The 19,722-nt window shown below is 34.7% G+C and overlaps 1 protein-coding gene and 1 pseudogene across 1 annotated transcript in view; both read left to right on the top strand.

The window, feature by feature from the left end:
• The first annotated feature begins 1,963 nt into the window (after window positions 1–1,963).
• LOC130591601 (pentatricopeptide repeat-containing protein At3g59040-like) lies at window positions 1,964–11,504 on the top strand (annotated as a pseudogene).
• LOC104893747 (probable ADP-ribosylation factor GTPase-activating protein AGD14) overlaps window positions 11,504–19,722 on the top strand; it is a gene marked incomplete at its 5' end in the record, with an annotated part of 36,887 nt that continues 28,668 nt past the window's right edge. The window contains 3 exons of the mRNA XM_057395098.1: window positions 11,504–11,887; window positions 16,968–17,657; window positions 17,892–18,023. Of these exons, the coding sequence (XP_057251081.1) occupies window positions 11,504–11,887; window positions 16,968–17,657; window positions 17,892–18,023 (1,206 nt within the window). The remainder of the gene's footprint in view (window positions 11,888–16,967; window positions 17,658–17,891; window positions 18,024–19,722) is intronic.

The following is a 19,722-nucleotide window of genomic DNA, read 5'->3' as shown; positions in this document are numbered from 1 at the left end:
ATTGAAGTAAACCTTTTTGAATTGTTTGCTTGAGTCATTTGGGTGAGAGAGTTCAATATTTATAGGGAAGATTTGGTCAGAAAATAATGGTGGACGTGTGAGTTTAGCTTTTGAAATGTTTTTTTGCCCCCAATTCAATTATTGCAGACAAAGGTGAGATTTCTGTGTGAAATTCTTGGTTTGCGTGAGTGAATTAGACGAAGAAGAAGGGAGGAGGAGGAAGGTGTTGCATTTTTCTTGGTCCTTGAGCTGTGAACTAGACGAAGGAGAAGGAGGGAGATGAAGCTAAGTTTTCATCTTTGTATTTTTGTTTTGTTTTGTTTTGTTTTCATTTTCCTTTTTTTTTTTTTTTTGGCTAAAAGACATATGGGTTTGGTCTTGGTATTTGGGCTTTGAATTGCTAAAATGGATGGACATCATGAATGGACAATTAGTATAAAGATACTCATAACAAATGTAAAAAGTTTAATTAATTTAGAAATAGTAAATTGAATAATAAAACAAGTAAATGATTTATTTTAAACTTTGTTAAATAAATCAAAACTAAATGAAACCATTATTTTAATAAACATAGTTATCAAATAAAATCGCATTATCATAAAATAAATTTTGAGTGGAAATAATATTAATAAATAGTAAAATAACTTCTGAAAATTCGGGGTATTACATCTACTCCTCCTTAAAAACAAAGTTCGTCCTCGAACTTTAAAGTTAGATGTTTAATATTAACGAAACATTAGCTTTGCGCTTTATTAGTATTACAAAGGGTGAGTAACTTTTTGTCCAAGACAAGTTAGTTTATCACCTCCTTTTGTCATTGTAGTTTGTCCTTATCATACCAGTCAAAATACTCGCACCCACGCATTGAGTTTCAGGCTCATAAAAATTACATGTAAGGAATCTACTACCAGGATTATCAGTGGTCCAAGCTTTCTTAATGGCTGTTGGAGCGCCACACAATTACATTTTGCCTTTGGCTTTTCATCAATAGAGTGAGAGGAGCAAGACATTTCAACCTACACATTATAATTGCAAAATACTTTATTAGTGAACCCTAATTTATCCAAAAAATTCCAATTATCCAAATTACAAATCCTAATTTGCGTGATTAGAGAACTTGCCTTCACTTTGTGCCAATAGTATTGATGAAGCAAGCAAAATCCCCTAATCAATTGATTGCAACTGCAGCACACAACTTTAATTGATAATCCCTAAGGCAATTATGAGAAATGGTACAAAGTACAAAGAAGGGGAGGGGGGATTTGAACATGTGACCTTCGCTCACAGCACCTCAATCTTAACCACTAGGCCAAGACATCCTTGGTAGACAATGTGGTTGCTATGCAGGTTATAAAAAGCCAAAAAAAATGTGCACAATGATGAAAAATTGTGTGTGGGGGGGGTAGAGGTGGGCATGGGCCGGCCCGGGCCTGTTCACGGACTTGAGTAAATGGCGGGCCCGGGCCCATGAGTGGCGGGCCGAGTCGGGTTTGAAATTTTGAAAATTTGTCCACGGCCGGCCCAGGCCTATGGGCCCGCGGGCCGGGCTCGTGCTTCCCGCGGGCCGGCCCATGTTTTATGTTGTATTTTTGACAGTTTTAGGGTAAAAAAACAAAGGAAAGGGTTTGGCTTGCGGGCCAGAAATAAAATTTCTTGACCGTGACAAGCCCGCGGCCCACGTAGAGGACAACGGTCCGGGCCTCGAGCAGGCTCGTGCCGGGCCGGGCCCAAATCGTGCCGGTCCGGCCCATGCCCACCTCTAGGGGGGACATAAAGTGGTCCCAATTGAATGAAAAACTTAACGTATTTCGTTAAAAGGTAGCAATAATCTGAATTTGAAAATAATAAATGTACTTAAATTGAAAAAAAAATATATTAATACAGGTAGTAATTTCTATAACTTGTAAAATAAAGGTATTTTTTTTTTTTTTTTTTATAAAAAAAAACCAAGTGCCCAACAAAAACCAAAGCAAGAAAAATAAAAGATATCTCTAAGTCTGACGACTTCTCCAGCTCAAAACTCCTCCCTCCCTCAGTCCCTCTTCTGACAAAAACTCGAGTGAAATGCTTTGTTCTTCCTAGAACAGTACTTGATACAAAGCCTGTTTGTTTTTTCTTCTAGTCTTCAGCTTGCTTAATTCCGAGCGTTACCTCTTATAATTTAACACTTTTAATTTGGTTTAATAAGCTACATCATACATGACATTGACAGGGTTATCCACACGCCACCTAGTCCAAACTCACGCACCATATTTTGTTTCTCATGCGTGCCCTCCTTCTCTTTCTGATGTTACCTCCTTTCAAGCTTTCCCGGCGACCGCCATCTCTCAGTGAGTTTATTTTCTAGATTTTTCAGTGTTTTTGCTCAACATTTGTTTATAGATAAGAATCATTTTATATGGAGTTTTCCTTCTTTTTATATATTTCATACTCAAAAATATGGTAAATTTTATGTTTAGATAGGGGTCAATTTCGTATGAAGTATATAACTTTCGTGGGTAATAATTTGATAAGTATGGAAAAATTAACTTTGTTCAGAAAAAATTTGGTGGAGGATTATCTTTGCATTAGCTTACCCTTGGTTATTGGGCATTTATTGCCATAATTTGCAGTATGCTATGGTGCTCTTTTTCTTTTGAGGCTTTTCCTTTGATGTTGTTTGGGCTATGATGGTCATTTTTTGTGATTTCCTAATCCACAAAGAAAATTATGTAATAACTTTTATTTACCCTGTGAATAAAAGAAGAAAAGAATTGTGAATTGGGACAATTGGCTTAGCAAATAGCTGCTACTTATTTTTTGTGTCTATGCGTTGGGGTCCATGGGGGCTTTGTAATGCATGACATCCTTATGCTTCTGAATTTTCTGCTTCAGAAAACAGATGGCACTTGCAAACATGTGTTACATCAACTTTAAAAACCACAGAAGACTGGAGGTTGTTTGTCTTGGTATGTTGGCACCAAGAAAGTTTATGCAAAAGAGGAAGAAAATAGAACTTTTCAAAGATGGAGCCCATGAAGCAGATCAAAAAAGCTGGTGGAAACTTATGCAGGAAATTGAGGAGACTGGTTCTGCAGTTCCTGTTTTGATAAGTCGAAAGGCGTCCAATGTATCTCTTCCTAAAGAACTTGTATTAGGGACGTTGGTTAGATTGAAGCAATTGAAGAAATGGAATCTTGTTAGCGAGGTACTTTATCCTCTTGTACTGAACCCTGCTTTTCTTCATTCAGTTTTTGGCTAAAAGTTCAGTTGAATATACTAAATTCTCACATGTATCTGGACTTCTTCTATACATTAATTTTATTGCATCATCACGGCAGTTAGTGCTTTTGGATGACTGTATTCTGGTTGGTGAATCTATCTGGTCATGGAAGCTGATAAGCTATGTAATTACGAATTAAATCATGATCCAAGAGATAGGACACTGAATTGGTGGTAGGGTGCTGAAATGCTGCTAGAAACTCAAAAATGATTTCAATAATCCAATCTTTGCGAAGAGAGATAATAATGTTTGCTTTGGAGTAATTTGACAAACAAGGTGTTAAACATTCTACATTTCCAGACTTCTCTCTTGATAAATAGTTGATGGGATGTACGGTGTTCGTTTTTGTGTAAGACTTGATCAACTTACTCTATCTTTTATGGGACTATGGTTACTTACAGGGTTTTGGCACTTGACACTTGTTTTCAAGCCTGATCTTAATAAAGATTTGCTTACTTGAGTGCTAATTTACTTTTAAAAGATACTATAGGTGAGACTTCTTTATGTGTATTGTTTAAGGTTGCTTTTTCTTTCTGTTTTCTTTTTTAAGGTAGATTAAGGAGCTTGATACAATAGCTGCTTGTTTGGGGGTCGAGGGGTGCCAAAAATTTAATCTTGAGCCCTGTTTTAAAGTGGGGACCATAAGCTCTTTGTTTGTTACGTTCTCTACATTCTTTAAAAGTGAATGTGCTTGAATTTCTTTCTTACATGTAGCATCCATTTTGTCTTCAAGATTCTTGAATGGCTAAGGACTCAGGAGTGGTGCGACTTCAATGAAATGGATTTTGTGATGCTTATCACAGCTTACGGGAAGCAAGGGGACTTCGTAAAAGCTGAGAACATATTCAGCTACATGAACAAGAAGGGATTCGCTCCAAATGTAGTGTCCTATACTGCTCTTATGGAGGCATATGGGAGAGGAGGCTAATACAATAAAGCTGAGTCTGTATTTCGTAGAATGCAGACTTCAGGTCCTGAACCCTCTGCTTTGACATATCAAATAATTCTTAAGATATTTGTTGAGGTAATGCATATTTCTAATATATATCCTTGCCTAATGCCTATTATTGACTACCTGTAAAGTGTTCTTGTCACAAATAAACTGAGAAATATATAGTTGCGAGATAAGCTTATTGATTAATGTACCAGCATAAACAATTATGCCAAGTGGTTCTCAAATTGAAAGAATGTTCACGCGACAGCCATAATTCTTTCTTTCATTGCGATCCACTCAGTAGTCATTTAGGCTTCTGATATTTCTGAAGCATAGCTTTTTGCTGCGCTTTCTCTGTCATAAATCTTCAACTTGCTACTACCACTATTGGCTTCTTTGTTGTTCAACATTAGTTCTTCTATCTAATCAAATTTAGTCTTAGATTGAACATGACCTATTTGATGCCATCCAAAGAAGTTGGGTAGACTCTACTCTTTATGTTCGTCATGATTATAGTACTAATAGCTTCTATAAGAGTTTATGTTAAAGATAGTGAAGGTTCTCTTCCTTTGAGCATAAGGCGCAGCTTAAGTGGAAGGCAAAGAAGGTCCCCTTCTGGGGGTTCCCGAGCCATCAGTGAGATACCACTCTGAAAGAGCTAGAATTCTAACCTTGTGTCAGGACCTTTGGGCCAAGAGACAGTCTCAGATAGGCAGTTTCTATGGGGCATAATATATCAGGAATTGGGATCTAAATATCATTGCTGCATTGCATTTGTTTTTTTACGTAGTTGGAAGTGAAACTTTATATTTTTTTTTGGGGCGGGTGGGTAAAAACCATAATATTATGTGTAAATGTTGTTTTCTAAAATTCAAAAAAGTTTGTTGTATAGAAGCATTTGTGAATCTCTTTGAGAACCACATGATTGTATTTATGGAGGCTTTTGTACTTTAATCTTACTTGCAATCTCTTCTTCATACATTAAGAGGTTTGGTATCTATGTCATATAAAGTTACGCATAAGAATGCATAGTCATAGACTTCATTGCTCAGAATAGAATGTCTGGTTAAGGTGCAATGGCCTAATGAATACTGGTTCTTTGCAACTGCAAGGAGTAGCTTGCCGGCATCTTAACCGTCACTATTCTGCAGTATGGGTGGCTGCTCACATGTTAGGTTATCTGTTATCATTGTGCTGAAGATGCAAATGATTGCCTTTTGCAATGGATTAGAACACTCGTGCAATCTATTGGATGCTTAAATAACTTTAATTCAAAGAAATGGGCAAATCCATGATTTGTAGAGGAATAACATATGTAACTATTATCATTTACACAACCTTAATTCTAACATGTGCATTTCGATTATTAAAGGCTCAACTACCGTGTAACTAGTCTTAATACAATTGTAGTCTGTAGATGGTAGAAAGGAAAGCTGATCTATAAGATAGCTGATGTTTTCTAATGAAATGCATAATCATTCTGCTATCATGTAATCAAAGAACAAGAGTATTATCACTTCATTTTAAAAGAAAAGATAATTGTACTAGAAACATGAGCATCTTGCACCTCAGGCACCATAAGGCACATCAATGATAATCCTCATGCAGTGCCAATGTGCCATGAAGATGATATTTGGGTGCCATGCAGCTTGTGCTCGCACATTATTACGGTGGTCTAGTTTATTTATCTACTTATATTTGTTTCCCTCCTGTACATAAATTTAAGAAATGAACATGCCAATTGTCGACTAAATAGGAAAGGAAACAGCATGGGGTTGCAGTATGGACAATGGCTCTACTTCCTCTTTTGTTGCTTTGTGAAGTTCTAGATTTTCCAAAAAATATTTCTTCACCTTTTTAAGTATCTAACAACCCACATATATTTCATAGTAAAGGATTCATTGCATTTTTTTGTATGTAGATTATACTTCGAGCAACTATTTTCTTATAGCTTAGTGAAGCTAGCTATATGATTGGCAGTTTTAGTATTGACACCTGCACTCTCTCGTTGCGATAAAAAACGAATGCTTTTGCCAATGTTTCAAGTGAACATCGAGAAAAACCCCTTTCCTTTACTATTGTATACTTACATGAGTAGAAGAGTCATAAAGTGGATTTTTTTGAAGCACACCTACACTGAATTTCTGTCTTTACTGTCGGAGATCAGGGTCTATGGTGTCTAATTACCAAATGAACTGATATAAACCATATGTTTATCTAGTCATGGAGGAATGTGAGATTGCTTTTTGAGATGATTTTTTTCACAGTGGCTGCGATAGGCTTGTGGCCTTTTTCACACTATATCTGATTTAATTCTGCATTAAGAGCAATCTGTAAAGCTTCAAATTCTATTTTGTAAAACCAGGCTTTGAAGTTTTATATCTAGTTATCATTTCCAATTAATTTAGCAAATAAAGTCACGTAATTTGTAAGATCCTTTCAAGTAAGAGGTGAACGAATCCTGTCTATTGAAGCACTTGAATCTCATTGCCTAATATTTGGGATATTGTCTGCATTCTGCTTGGTGTTCTATCTTTCCTTTGTTATGTATCTGGTAATTGATAGATAATTTTCACCTTTTTTTTTTCTTTGGAGATAGATATTATTAACCTCTCTTTTAGATCTGAAGAGATTGTGGATTATCTTTTTCTTTATTTCTTTTGTTTTACAAAAACCGCATGTTAGATGGTTAGGGTCATGTAATGCCCTGGACCTGTTTGTATTATGAAATCTCATCAGTGCATCTTGTGCAGGGAAACAAGTTTACAGAAGCTGAACAAATATTTGAGAATTTGACCAAGGATGAGAAATCGCCTTTGAAGCCAGATCAGAAGATGTTCCATATGATGATTTACATGCATAGGAAGGCTGGAAGCTATGAGAAAGCTTACAAACTCTTCTCTCTAATGGCTGAACGGGGAATTCACCGATCCACAGTTACTTTCAATAGTCTAATGTCATTTGAAACCAACTATAAGGATGTTTCACGTATTTACGATCAGGTAAGGTTGAAGAATTAGTCATCATGCTGTTCACCAAAAAATTTAGGATTTTAAATTGTCTGTTCCTTATTGTGATTCTGAATTTCTATGTATGTGATATAACAGAACAGGAAGAGGATTGAATGAAATAGATATCACATACAGGATCAAGAAATTACTTCTTAATAATAATCTGGAAAAAGAAAGTTCCAGAGTTTTTTGTCATCAGAAAAACTAAAGGACAGTGCACGACATTTTGTTCTTCTTCATTTATTATCCATGCTGTTTCATCTGGATAGTGTATTGTAGAAACATATCTTTGAATAGATGTATTCTCCGTCGTATGATGGGCCTATACTATTAAGAGTTATGACAGTAATTGCAAATTTTGTTAGGCGTTTGTTACATTCATTCATGTACTTTCATATTCTTGTAGTTCAATATTGCTAAGTTATTTACTTCAGTATTTTGATACTCCCTCCATTTCTTATTGAAGTTCCTAGTTTGACTTGCACATTTGCCAATGTACATCTTTGACTATTAATATATGACTATATGTAATTACTTATTAGTAATAGATTATAAAATTTTGATATTATTGAAGTACTCATTAAGACGAATCAAATAAAACCCCACATGAAACTGACTATGTTTTTTCTTATGTATTGGGAAAATTTTAGAAGATTTTATGTAGTTCTAAATTGTGCTAAGATTCCAAGTAGGAACATCAATAAGGAACAGGGGGAGTATGTATTTCTCTTAAAAATCTTAGTAGGTTCATCTTCCTATTTTCATCTTAACTTCTATAACATTTTATAGTATTCAAGCTTATTTTTGTAAGTTGGTACTCTCTTCATCTTGAAGTAAACTTCCTGTAGGCTTGCTCATGCATTATAATGTTTTTAGTAGGGGAGTGTAGGTTTTATGCTAGATAATTTAAATGTACGGCTAGAAAAAAAGGAAATATTGATGAAAATAATCCTCTCTTTGGGCGTTCTTCTTAAAACAGTCCCACCTTTATATTAGCACAATAATCCCATCTTTGAGCCTTATCCACTAAAATATGTCTATTACCCTATATTGTAGGTAAAACCCCATACGTCTTATTACAAATATCCAAACTCCAAAAAAGGGATCGAATACCCGTTTTACCGGATTGGATTTGTGAACATCCCTAAAAGTCTGGACCATTTCAAGAAGAAGCTCAAATATCGGATTATATTGAGTTAATCAAAAGGTGGACCGTTTTGAGAAGACCGCTCAAAGATGGATTATTCCCATCAATTTTTTCTAGACAATATTGATTGTGAGAGATCGACCGTTAGTGGGGCCCCTGCAGCATTACATTGAATATAAAGAGAGGCTGTGATCGAGAGAGAGATATAGTGGGGGACGTGCATTATCAAGTCTCTTGATTGAATTTCTCGATGAGAGATTCCCTTAAAAGTGAAGCAAAATTATTTGTAAGGAGAAAAGCAATGGTCTCTTTGAGGAGAAATGAGAGAGATGAAATGGATATCGAAAAAGTACAATGCCCAAAAAAGATACAAGGAAACTGAAAGAAGTAGCTAAAACACAAATCAACTAGATATATGATTCACACCCACTAACCGAAATTTGAAGCAAAATATGGACTTGAATACACTCTGGAGCACTTTGATATACCCAATCATTGTGGAATTTCAAAATACACATCTGAGGAAAACGGGGATTTGCTCATTTACTTGTTTGGCCTAGATAGAATTGAAAGTCAAGACGTGCTTGATTAAAATGAGAACAAGTTTACCTGTTATGTTGCTCAGAAGTTTTTCGACAGAATTTTGCTCATGTTGTTTTATTAAGGTTTTCCTATCTACCTTGGACTAATGTTCTTTTGGCTTCTAATATCTTTTGTGATCATCAGATGCAAAGAGCAGGTCTCAGACCAGATGTTGTAAGCTATGCTTTACTCATCCATGCTTACGGGAAAGCCAGACGCGAGGAGGAAGCACTAGCAGTTTTTGAGGAAATGCTGGATGCTGGTGTCAGGTATTCTGATATTAAAGTCATGTTTTGATTTCTGTCAGAAAAATATAGTCATCCGATGGAAACAACTAGAATCTGACATGTTCAAGGTTAATTACATTGCCTCATGAAGACTTTGATGTAATCATAAGCTCAAATTCCTCAACATGAATTGTTTAAAACCAAGTAATCAAACTATAGAGCATGTATCTTCATATGCTCCCTGAGTCCTTGATTCAAAACGCATCTGTACTTGTCAGTAGACAATAAACAAAAAATACTCCCTTTGTTTCTGAAAATAGTATCACTTCTCTTTTCAGATGAACCAAGAAAATATGGAAAAGGTTGGTGGGAGAAATAGAAAAGGTGGGGTTAAGGAGAGAGAAACAATTATAAAGTAAGAGGATGTGAGTAATAAAGTGAAAAGTTCTGGTGGGCCTCATGTCCCACAATAGAAAAAAAGGTGTACATTTTTGTGAAACATACCAAAGAGGAAAGTGAGTAAATTTTTGTGCAACGGAGGGCGTATATGATGTCTCTGGTTCTTTGAGATTTTCTAGTAGTGGCTAATTTTGCTCTATACCATCCTTGTAGCCACCAATCTTTCTATGACAAGATTACTGACTGTTTAAGCGTTGTGCTATCTTCGTGGATGGTTGAAGTTTAACTCATTAACTGTAGTGTTGTTCTTTAATTAAGCATAAGGACTTGTGTTCGGATGGCCAACTTAATGTTCCTATGCTAGATATCAAGTAGTCAGGGTCGTGTCATTGTAGTATTCAGCATAAAGGAAAACAACCTAGTCTTTATTAGCACTTGTTTAGTTGTATGACTTGTATCTGATCATTTTAGTGTCACTTGAATCTAGTCTTACTCCTGGGGATTCTTTTCATTTCACATCAAGAAATTATGGAAGAATCATTATAGTACTAGAATCAAAGAATTTTGGCATGAATATGTGGTTTAGGGTGTTTCTATATTAGGAATAAGGATGGAAACATGTGAAATGAAAGTTCGAAATGTGGAAATGATGTTTGGAATGGTATGATCACTATAGCAATTAGGGAGTCTTAACAACTCTTTTTGGAAAAGAGTGAGCTCAAGGAGAAATGGCTTGGAGTGTTTGGTTGGGATGGTAGATGCAGAACCAACGTGGGTGAAATAGGTGGAGGATACGAAAAGCAAAGTGAAATGTGTGACAGGAGGTGACACTAATACCAAGATGTTTTTCCAGCATATGGTTGTCTTTATAGAAAAAAGAGGTCTCATTACATTAATAACTACTAGTAGTTTTTGCACGCGATGCGTGCGTGACATTGCGTGTTTGTGATTTTGTGGAAATTTTCAATTTACTCTTCATTCATTATTTTGGGTTAAAAAATTGCTGTAAATGTAATTATAAGAATAAGTGTACAACTATATCTATTATATAAGCCAAGGGAGGAGGTGTGGTGTCCTCTTTTGAAGTGACTAAAATACCCTTTAATAATTTAAAACAAAAAATCAAAATATGGAAAAATGAGAGAAACTTATCTAATATATTTGTATGGATTACATACAATTAATTAGTAATTATTGATATTTCCTTCCATACTGAAATAATATTGACAGGTACAAAAAGTGAATCTAAAACAAAAAATCAAAATATGGAAAAATGTGAGAAACTTATCGAAATTTAGTAAAATTCGAATCATATAATTGTGATTTGTTTCCTTAAAATCCTCTAATCATGGATGAAAGTTAGCAATTACACTCCATGTGATTGTAGGGAGATATTACAAAATCTAGGGAGATTGGTATGTACATGGGGCGTTTGAAGCGTATATATATATATATATATATATATATATATATATATATAAACCTATAGTGTCCCCTTTTAAAAAGTCTTTTTAACCCGTTATTCAGTAAAAAAAATATTAGCTATTAAGATTTGGAGATTTTCCTCAATCATAGCCCTTTCTGATTTAAAATATATATATCAGATAAAGTTCAAAATAGCTAAAATAAACTTTCATAAAAATATATGTAATGGAAGAAAAAGTTTATGATCGAAGAACAAATTAACATAACTAAAGCAGTTCTCAAATCAATTACAAAACCAAGTACATAAATTTTTAATTTTACCTAAACTTTAAAATGCAATAATAATACCAACATCCATTAACAAGTAATAAAAAATACCAAGAAACAACTTCTTCATCGAGTAATTTTTATATTTTGTATTTACAACACATGAATTTAATTAGAACTAATGATGATTGTAAATTACATCCCTCAAAATTATATGTAGATGAAATTTACTAATAATCGCCAAAATAATTCACGCACGCATCGCGTGCAAAGAAGGCTAGTACTGAAGACCGATTAAACAGAAAGCAAGTGGGTTCTCTTACTAGAAAGCCTGGCTCAGATCACAATCTATTTGAGAGGAAGGCTGCAAGCTTCTTGTATAGTCCTGGTCGTCTAAGTGAGCATCTGTATGAGGACAGATTTGCAAATGAAGGATCGAGCTCACGGGTTTCAGACTACTCCTTGTCAAGCGGTGGTGATCCATTCAAGTCTGCACCACAGTCACCAAATCTTCAGACCGATGATGGGTTTTCAAGTCCTACCTCTGATTCCTCTAGGGAAATTGTTGATGGCCTCAATCGCACGTATTCGGAAACATTTGCAAAGAGAGACATTCCTTTACCACGACCACAGGTTATCTTTCAACTCAACTGGTTGAAACTTCCAACAGTTATGCGATTATATGTCATTGAATCTCTGCTTGATTGGAGGGATTGTAATACATGTTTGTGGAATATTCTGTTCAATCTTGTTAGTCTCACGCTTAAGCATGACTAGTTAAGAAGCTAGATAGCAATAGGAACAAGAAGACAAGTGTTAGTTAGACCATCACTTATTCATTGGCAAGCATTTGTTGCAAGGATGTTTCACTTTGTGGCTTGTTTGCGCTTAAGCTAGTTTCTCCTTGATGACGTCACAAGTTGTGTCACAACACTCATCGACGGCCCAAGTTGACTTCTTAGAAGGTCTCCTCATCCTTAAGGGCATACATGCAGGCAAGCAAGGTGTTTGTAGTAGAGAGGGCATATGAATGTTACGTCAAAATGACGAATGTATTTGATTCCATTTGGGGTTGGGAACTGATATGCAGAATGCTACTGTTAGTGGAATTTGGGTATGATAGGTGCGAGAGAGCTCAAATCACGTCTTAAAAAATGGGAGCAGGGATGTAACAAGGTTTTGTAATTTTTGAAACTGTTTAGTACTCGGTATAGGGAACTGGGAAAGCGTAAAGTTGTAAATTACTTATCGGTTACTTTCGGAAATTAGTAGGAATTTTACAAATCTAGAATACATCAAAAAAGATAAAGAACAGAGTGCCAAGGTTGGGTTGTAGCCTGTAATATTCGTCATTTGTCTATGATAGTTAGATACTCCTGCCAATACTGATAAAAGGGGCACGAATTCCCTAACAAAAGTGGGTAGATCTGTTGAGTTACAGACAAAAGAAAACAAAATAATTTATAGTAGACTAGTGGAGTGTCTCAGCAAGAAAGAGAGGAAGCGCAAGGACCAATTTTTGAGATGGAAAAATAATTATGCTTTTTTTTCCTTCTCCTTCTTCACTCCTTGGAAAAGCTAAACCCCAACAGGTTTCCTTCCGTGAGCAAACTAGTCACACTTTCCCCTGCAATTTGGGAGTTGTCACGTCCAACACCTTTAGTAGTTTGTGGGTCCGACCTGCAAACCAGGTAACGCTGAGCATATGCATGCCAGAAGGGAAGCGTCAAGTCTTTGACACTCCCTTCGTGGGATGTGATGTCCATAAGGCAAGTCAAAGGACTGGGATTTTGGTAACCTTTGCTTGTCATGCTTTCGTAATTTGATGGTGGTTGCCAAAACATGGAATGGGAGGGACATTATTCCCTTTTTGAGGGTTGATGAGGGGCTAATATGCTGGGCTACTTAATGATCAATGTTAGATTTGTGCATGCAGAGGCTGTACTCTTAGGCCTTGCAAGCTCTTGAGCAAAGTTGGAGCTTTGCCGTTGGATCTTTCTAGTACTTGAATAATGGACTCGGATCATTTTTCCTATCTTTTTTTGTAAAATAATAGAAATTCAATATTTGACCTAAACCTACTAAAGCTAAATGAAGCGCAACATTTTTTGTCTATTTGACATGGTTTTGAATTAGTGCTTTTAACCTATTTTTGTATGAAAATATGGCTTTCTCAGTGTAGAAACACTTGTGTTTGGTAAAGAACACAATGAGATAATTTATTGCTTGAAATTGCTCTGATTGATGGGGAAAATTAGTGGTCAAGTTTGGCATATATGTCAAACTTTAGAGATAGTGTAGGACTCATAAAGTATATATGTCTCTTATGTTAACATCTTGTTAACTTTCGTTTGCTCCCCTCCCTGGAATAATAAAATTTCTAGCTCGGCCACTGAGCGCATCATAAATCTGGAACAGCAAATCGAGTAGGTTTTGCACTTGTATACTGAAGACAGCTAGAGGTTCCATGGGAGCTAGTATGACATAATTGAGGAGGGCGGCGGCTATGTGTTTGGCGAAGGACATGAAGGAGATATTTGAAGATGGGAGTATTAGCCTAGGCTCTCTGCTGGAATTTCATATTAGGTATTAGGTACTTATAGGTACTTATGTTTGGCAAAGGGATGTGATTTTGTGAATTTGTATCTTTTTTTTCTTGTTCATCATTATAGGTACTTATGTACTTCCTCCGTAACAAAATAGATGTTACAATTTGAAAATTGCACTATTCTCCTATTATATTTGACCATGCATTTCTTAGTTTAGATAAAATCAACCATTACTATATGATATATTGTTGGATTCTTTCAATTTATACATTCATGATATTAACTTCTTATAATTTTTACTTATACACAGTTAATGTTATCAATGGTCAAAGTACTGTATCGACAAACGTAAAAGTCAAAGTGTAACATCTATTTTGTTACGGGATGCAGTGAGAATGAGTGCTTATGTGAGAACATATATTTTATGTGAGAACAAATTTATGTTTAGAACATACACAACACTTTTTAGAACATATGCAATACTTTTTAGAACATACTTAATTTTTTGTTTTTAGAATATATTCAACACTTCTTAGAACCAAGGATGTCTTGGCCTAGTGGTTAAGATTGAGGTGCTGATAGGTCACGGGTTTGAATCCCCCCTCCCCTTGTTTGTACTCCTTCGTGGCTCATATGGATTAAAAAAAAAACACTTCTTAGAACATATGCAACATTTTTTTATAACAATAAGTTATTGAACATATGCTATGATTTTTAGAATGAACACGTCTTTTTATGTAAGAACCTAATCAACACATATACACATATTGATATATACATGTTTTTAAATTTTCAAGCTTATGTCCTAAATTATTTCAAGTATGTTCTAAAATTATTTTAAGTGTGTTCTAAGTTTTTTCAAGTATGTTCTAAATTGTTTTTAACATGCTATAAATGATTTCAATTATGTTATACATGATTACAAGTCCATCCTAAATTAATTCCAATAAAATTTTAGAACATGTACACCATTTTGTAGAACATATATACATCCTATCTCATATCATTTTCGTTGCACTTGTGAAAAATTTGATTGAAGTTGAACTTGGAGTTTCAATTAAGTCTACTTGAGGAAAAAAATGGGTATTCTTGAGGAGAGAGAATTAGCCTTTTAGGGGAGAGAGATGAAATAAATTCGTAGTTAATGAATGCGAGGTAAAAAGATTGAATTTCAGAAAATTTAATAAAGAATTTAGTAATATTTGTGAAGAACTAGGTTGAATTTGAGTTTGAAACTATAATGGAGTCTTTGAGAAGAAGACATAATTCAGAATATATCACTTAATTTATAGAACATAGGATGTGTTCCCGCATAAGTTAGTGTTCTCACATAAAGGAGGTGTTCTCACAAGAGCCTTCTATATATATATATAGGGGAAGGCTCTACTGAAAACTAACCTTGAACTGAAAATCGGTCTTTTTGCTCATTTTAAGAAAGTTTTGCTCATTTTACGAAATTTTTGCTCATTTTACAATCTTCTTTCCATTTTATGTTTTTTTGCTTATTTTATGTTTTCGCTCATTTGACAAATTTTTGCTCTTGCTCATTTTAAGCACTTTTTGTTCATTTTATCTTTTTTGCTCATTTTAAGAAACTCTGCTGATTTTATGTTGCAGTTTTCAGCATAAGAAGTGGTTTTCACGTGATCCTATTCCTATTTGTATATATATATATAGGATTGGGGATTATCATTTATGGTATTGGTATGGTATGCTTGTGGTCTGACATTCCTCCGAAAATGTTTGTTGGCATAACCTTCATAGGTTAATACCCACGGCCCACACTACATTATCAGCTTGCAAATCCATCCTCTACTACTTTTCCTTGATTTCTCTTTCTGGTCTGTGAAATAAGGAAATATGATTGTGACCTGGGAGCAATAGTTGTATTTCAGAAACTTATGTGTTCATCAGTTATCAGAATGGGAGAGTGGGGTAGTTGGTGGGAAAGGTCATCACTGTTGCAATATAAGTGATTACAAGGAGGTGAAGGAGGCAAATGGAAATGTTGGAGGCAATCTCAGGTGATCAAGGTGACTGATTACTGAACTTATTGATTTGTCGACCATTTCTAAAGCTGTTCAGGGGAGTGTAAACAGTCGACTCAGAAGTCAAGATTAAATTGTAACTACAGTGAATTGCAAAGATGTCCTAGGTAGAGCTAATCAGCTAACTGCTCCATTCTTTCACAGTACACATTTTTGTTTCTAGAAGGGTTTAGTCTGTGTGTGCAGTTTGGTGAGTCAGGACAGGAGTGTAAAATACGAAATAAAACCAGATGGATTCTTATGAAATTATTGCATTTAGATGCTGTAGTTTCCTCCGGCAAATTCTTCTCGAGAGTTTCAGATGTAGAAACTGCTGACAACTAAGTTACAATGATGTTATGTATCACTATTGAGATGCCTGATATAAAAAACAAACCCACGTTCAGAAACAAGAGCAGAGGCCATTGGCCTCAAGATTTGTATGAAATCAGCCCCATTGAATCACTCAATTGTGATCTTGTGCGCATTAATAGCAGAAAATAAGGTACAATATCTCCCTATTGTGAAGAACAATAGAAATGCCTTGGAAACATAATCTTATTGTTGCGGAGGGGATTGGACGGGATATCTGACTCAGTTTAAGTTATATAGTGCTTAATTTGTAACGATATGCTCCAGGGTGGCATGCTTGAATACTGAATTATGCAAAATGTGATACTCCCTCTGATTTTTATTAGTTTATCGGTTACCCACTTTCCTTTTTGGATTTTCCCTTGTTTGTTTACCCACTTTCCTTTTTGGATTTTCCCTTATTTGTTTACCCACTTTCCTTTTTGGATTTTCCCAGATTAGTTTACCCACTTCTTTTTAATTTGTTTTCGGAATGTTTTCACAAATTGTTATTATCTTTACCTTATCACTCTACTTTTCTTAGCCCACAACATTATTCCAATACAATATGGCAATAAATTTGCACTTTCTCTTTCCTTCTATGACTCATTCTATGCCCAAACAAGCGGGTAAACTAATAAAAACCGAGGGAGTATATAAATTCAGTGTAGTAAGTTTCATTATATCTTTGCTATGTTTATTTGTATGCTGAGGCCTTGTATATAGAATTTTGGATGCAGCTGTACTGGTTTTATGTTTATAATCCACAGTAATGTTTTCCTGCAGAGAACTATGTCTTCAGTGAGTGTTGGATCATTTGAGAAGAATTCTGCGTCTCTTCCATCAATTGATTCTGGTAGTTCGTTTGATGCTTTTCCGGAGCCCAATCATTCAAATGCCACCACTCAAAATAAAGTCTCTACCATTCTATCTCCCTCACAATTGCCTGTTGAAAGTGTTGGTGGATTGAATTTCTTTGAGGATGCATCAGGAATGCCGGCACCGAATTCAGCTCTGAGTTTTGATCTGTTTCAAGCATCAAGAGTTGAATCTGTTGCATCAGTGGATTTGTTTCAATTTCCTGCAGATTCTTCAGCTTTGTCTAAAAAATTTCCCCAAACATCCTGCTCCTCATCTTCAAGTTTCCTTCCTCAGACATCTCAGAATCCTACTGTTCCTAATTTACACCAAAAGCTACCCGAGTCATCAGAACCAAGTAATGAGGGGTGGGCCACATTTGATGCGCCTCAGCATGGTGATATCCCTGGTACTAATACCGTAGATACTGTTGGCTCTGAAGCTGGATCAGAAGGTGGAATTACTTTATCAAATTTAAATTATGTTCCATCCTCAAATGCCGGGTTGCAGTGGCCGGAATTCCAGAGTTCCTCCACTCAGTCGCCTCCGTTTTTGGTGTCTAATCCATTGAAGGGCCTGCAGACTGTTCATGAACCTGCCAACATGCCAAGTAGTCAGGTTATTTCCTGAGTATGTTACATGTATATATGATTCTTTGGTTGATGAGACTTGATGTGCTTGATTTAGTTACTTGGATATGCTACGAAACCTTCTCCCACTTCCTTTTATCCGTCATCCTCCTAACTGATGTAAATCTGTTCTGCCGCTATCTATCAATAGATCCACTTTCTATCTGTTCGAAAGAGAGGAAATTTTTAATTGATTATGTTTATCTGATACTCTGCTTGGCAGGTGTGGAAAGCCTTTGATGAAGGCAATGTACAACAGCCCCACAGTATAGACATGCAAGGCTTGAATTCACAAGTTTCTTTCGACAATACGTCCTCTAGTACTGATCTATTTTTTGGCTTGAAAACTTCACAGGTGATTTTATATTTTAATGCTGGGTTTTCATCCTTTTCACTTTATGGTTAGCTTAGAGGTCCATATAATACCCAAACAAATTGCCACCTTTTAAGAATCAATAAGAAATAGTGGAATCCCATTCGAATTCATACAAATGAAATGTAGTAGTATAGGAGTTATTCCGATTTCATCGAAGCCTAAGAATCAAGGAATTTTGATCTAAAAAGAAAAGGGAAAAAGAATCGAATAATCATTTATCGAAATATCAAATTAAGGGATAGGAACATTATCTTTGCAAATATGAATCAATATATATTTTATCCTTTCACAAGGATAAAGAAATGGATCCTTTTAAATTTTTTTTAGTATTAAAAAAAACACTTTTTATATTGATATCTAAAAAAAAATATGTTAATAAATTGCGTCCAATAGGATTTAAACCTGTACCAAAGATTTAGAAGATCTACGTCCTATCCATTAGACTATGGACGCTTTTCATTCCAGTTTTTAGCATTTTGTATCTCTTTTTTGTTGTGAAAAAAAAATCCAATGCTCAAAAAAATAGAAGGGAGGGGTTAGTCAAGAAGAAAAGTGGATTCAACCTCATCAAAACTTAGGTTCAGGCTCGAATGGAAATGAAAAAAAAATGCGTGTACAAGGAAGAATATTACACACGATACTTAAATGAAATACTGTGATTAGAAATCTAATTAGAAACCTTCTGAATTTGATTACGTAGTATATATATATATATATATATATATATATATATATATATATATATATATATATATAATATATATATAGGCAAGATCACATGAGAAAGTTCCTTACATGAGAAATGAGAATGAATCTCAACCACACGATTGGATTAGAGTTACAATACTTATTCATTAGAATTATATCCCTCTAAGAAAATTTGAATTCAAAAAAAAAATTGTTTTTTTTTTGAATTTTTTTTTCAAATATTTTGTTTTTGGAGTTAAGTCATTTTTTTCATTAGAGTTACATCACTTATTCATAAGAGTTATAGCGTGTAAATTTCATTCTCATTTCTCATATAAGTATGCATTCTCATAAGAACTCACTTATATATATATATAGGCAAGATCGCATGAGAATGCTCCTTACATGAGAAATGAAAAAGAAACTCAATCGCACAATTGAATTAGAGTTGCAACACTTGTTCATTAGAGTTATACCCCTAAAACATTTTGAGCCAAAATAAAAAAAGTTATTTTTGAATTTTTTTTCTATTATTATTTTTTGGAGTTACATCACTTTTTCATTAGACTTTCATCACTTATTCATAAGAGTTATAGTGTGTAAAATTCATTCTCATTTCTCATGTAAGTATACATTCTCATATGAACTCCCTTATATATATATATATATATATATATATATATATATATATATATATATATATATATATATATATATATATATATATATATATATATATATATATATAGGAATAGGATCACGTGAAAACTACTCCTTGTGTTGAAAATTGAACATAAAATGAGCAAAAATTCTCTGAAAATGAGCAAAACGATAAAATGAGCAAAAAACATAAAATGAACAAAAGTTTGTAAAATGAACAAAAGTTTGTAAAATGAGCAAAAACTTCGTAAAATGAGCAAAAATTTACTAAAATGAGTAGAAGTTTCTTAAAATGAGCAAAAACATAAAATGAGCAAAAACACAAAATGAG

Source organism: Beta vulgaris, chromosome 5 (genome assembly GCF_026745355.1).
Source record: "Beta vulgaris subsp. vulgaris cultivar EL10 chromosome 5, EL10.2, whole genome shotgun sequence".
Classification (NCBI taxonomy): Eukaryota; Viridiplantae; Streptophyta; class Magnoliopsida; order Caryophyllales; family Amaranthaceae; genus Beta; species Beta vulgaris.
Note: the sequence above shows the minus strand (reverse complement) of the source record. Positions and strands in the feature narration are given on the sequence as shown.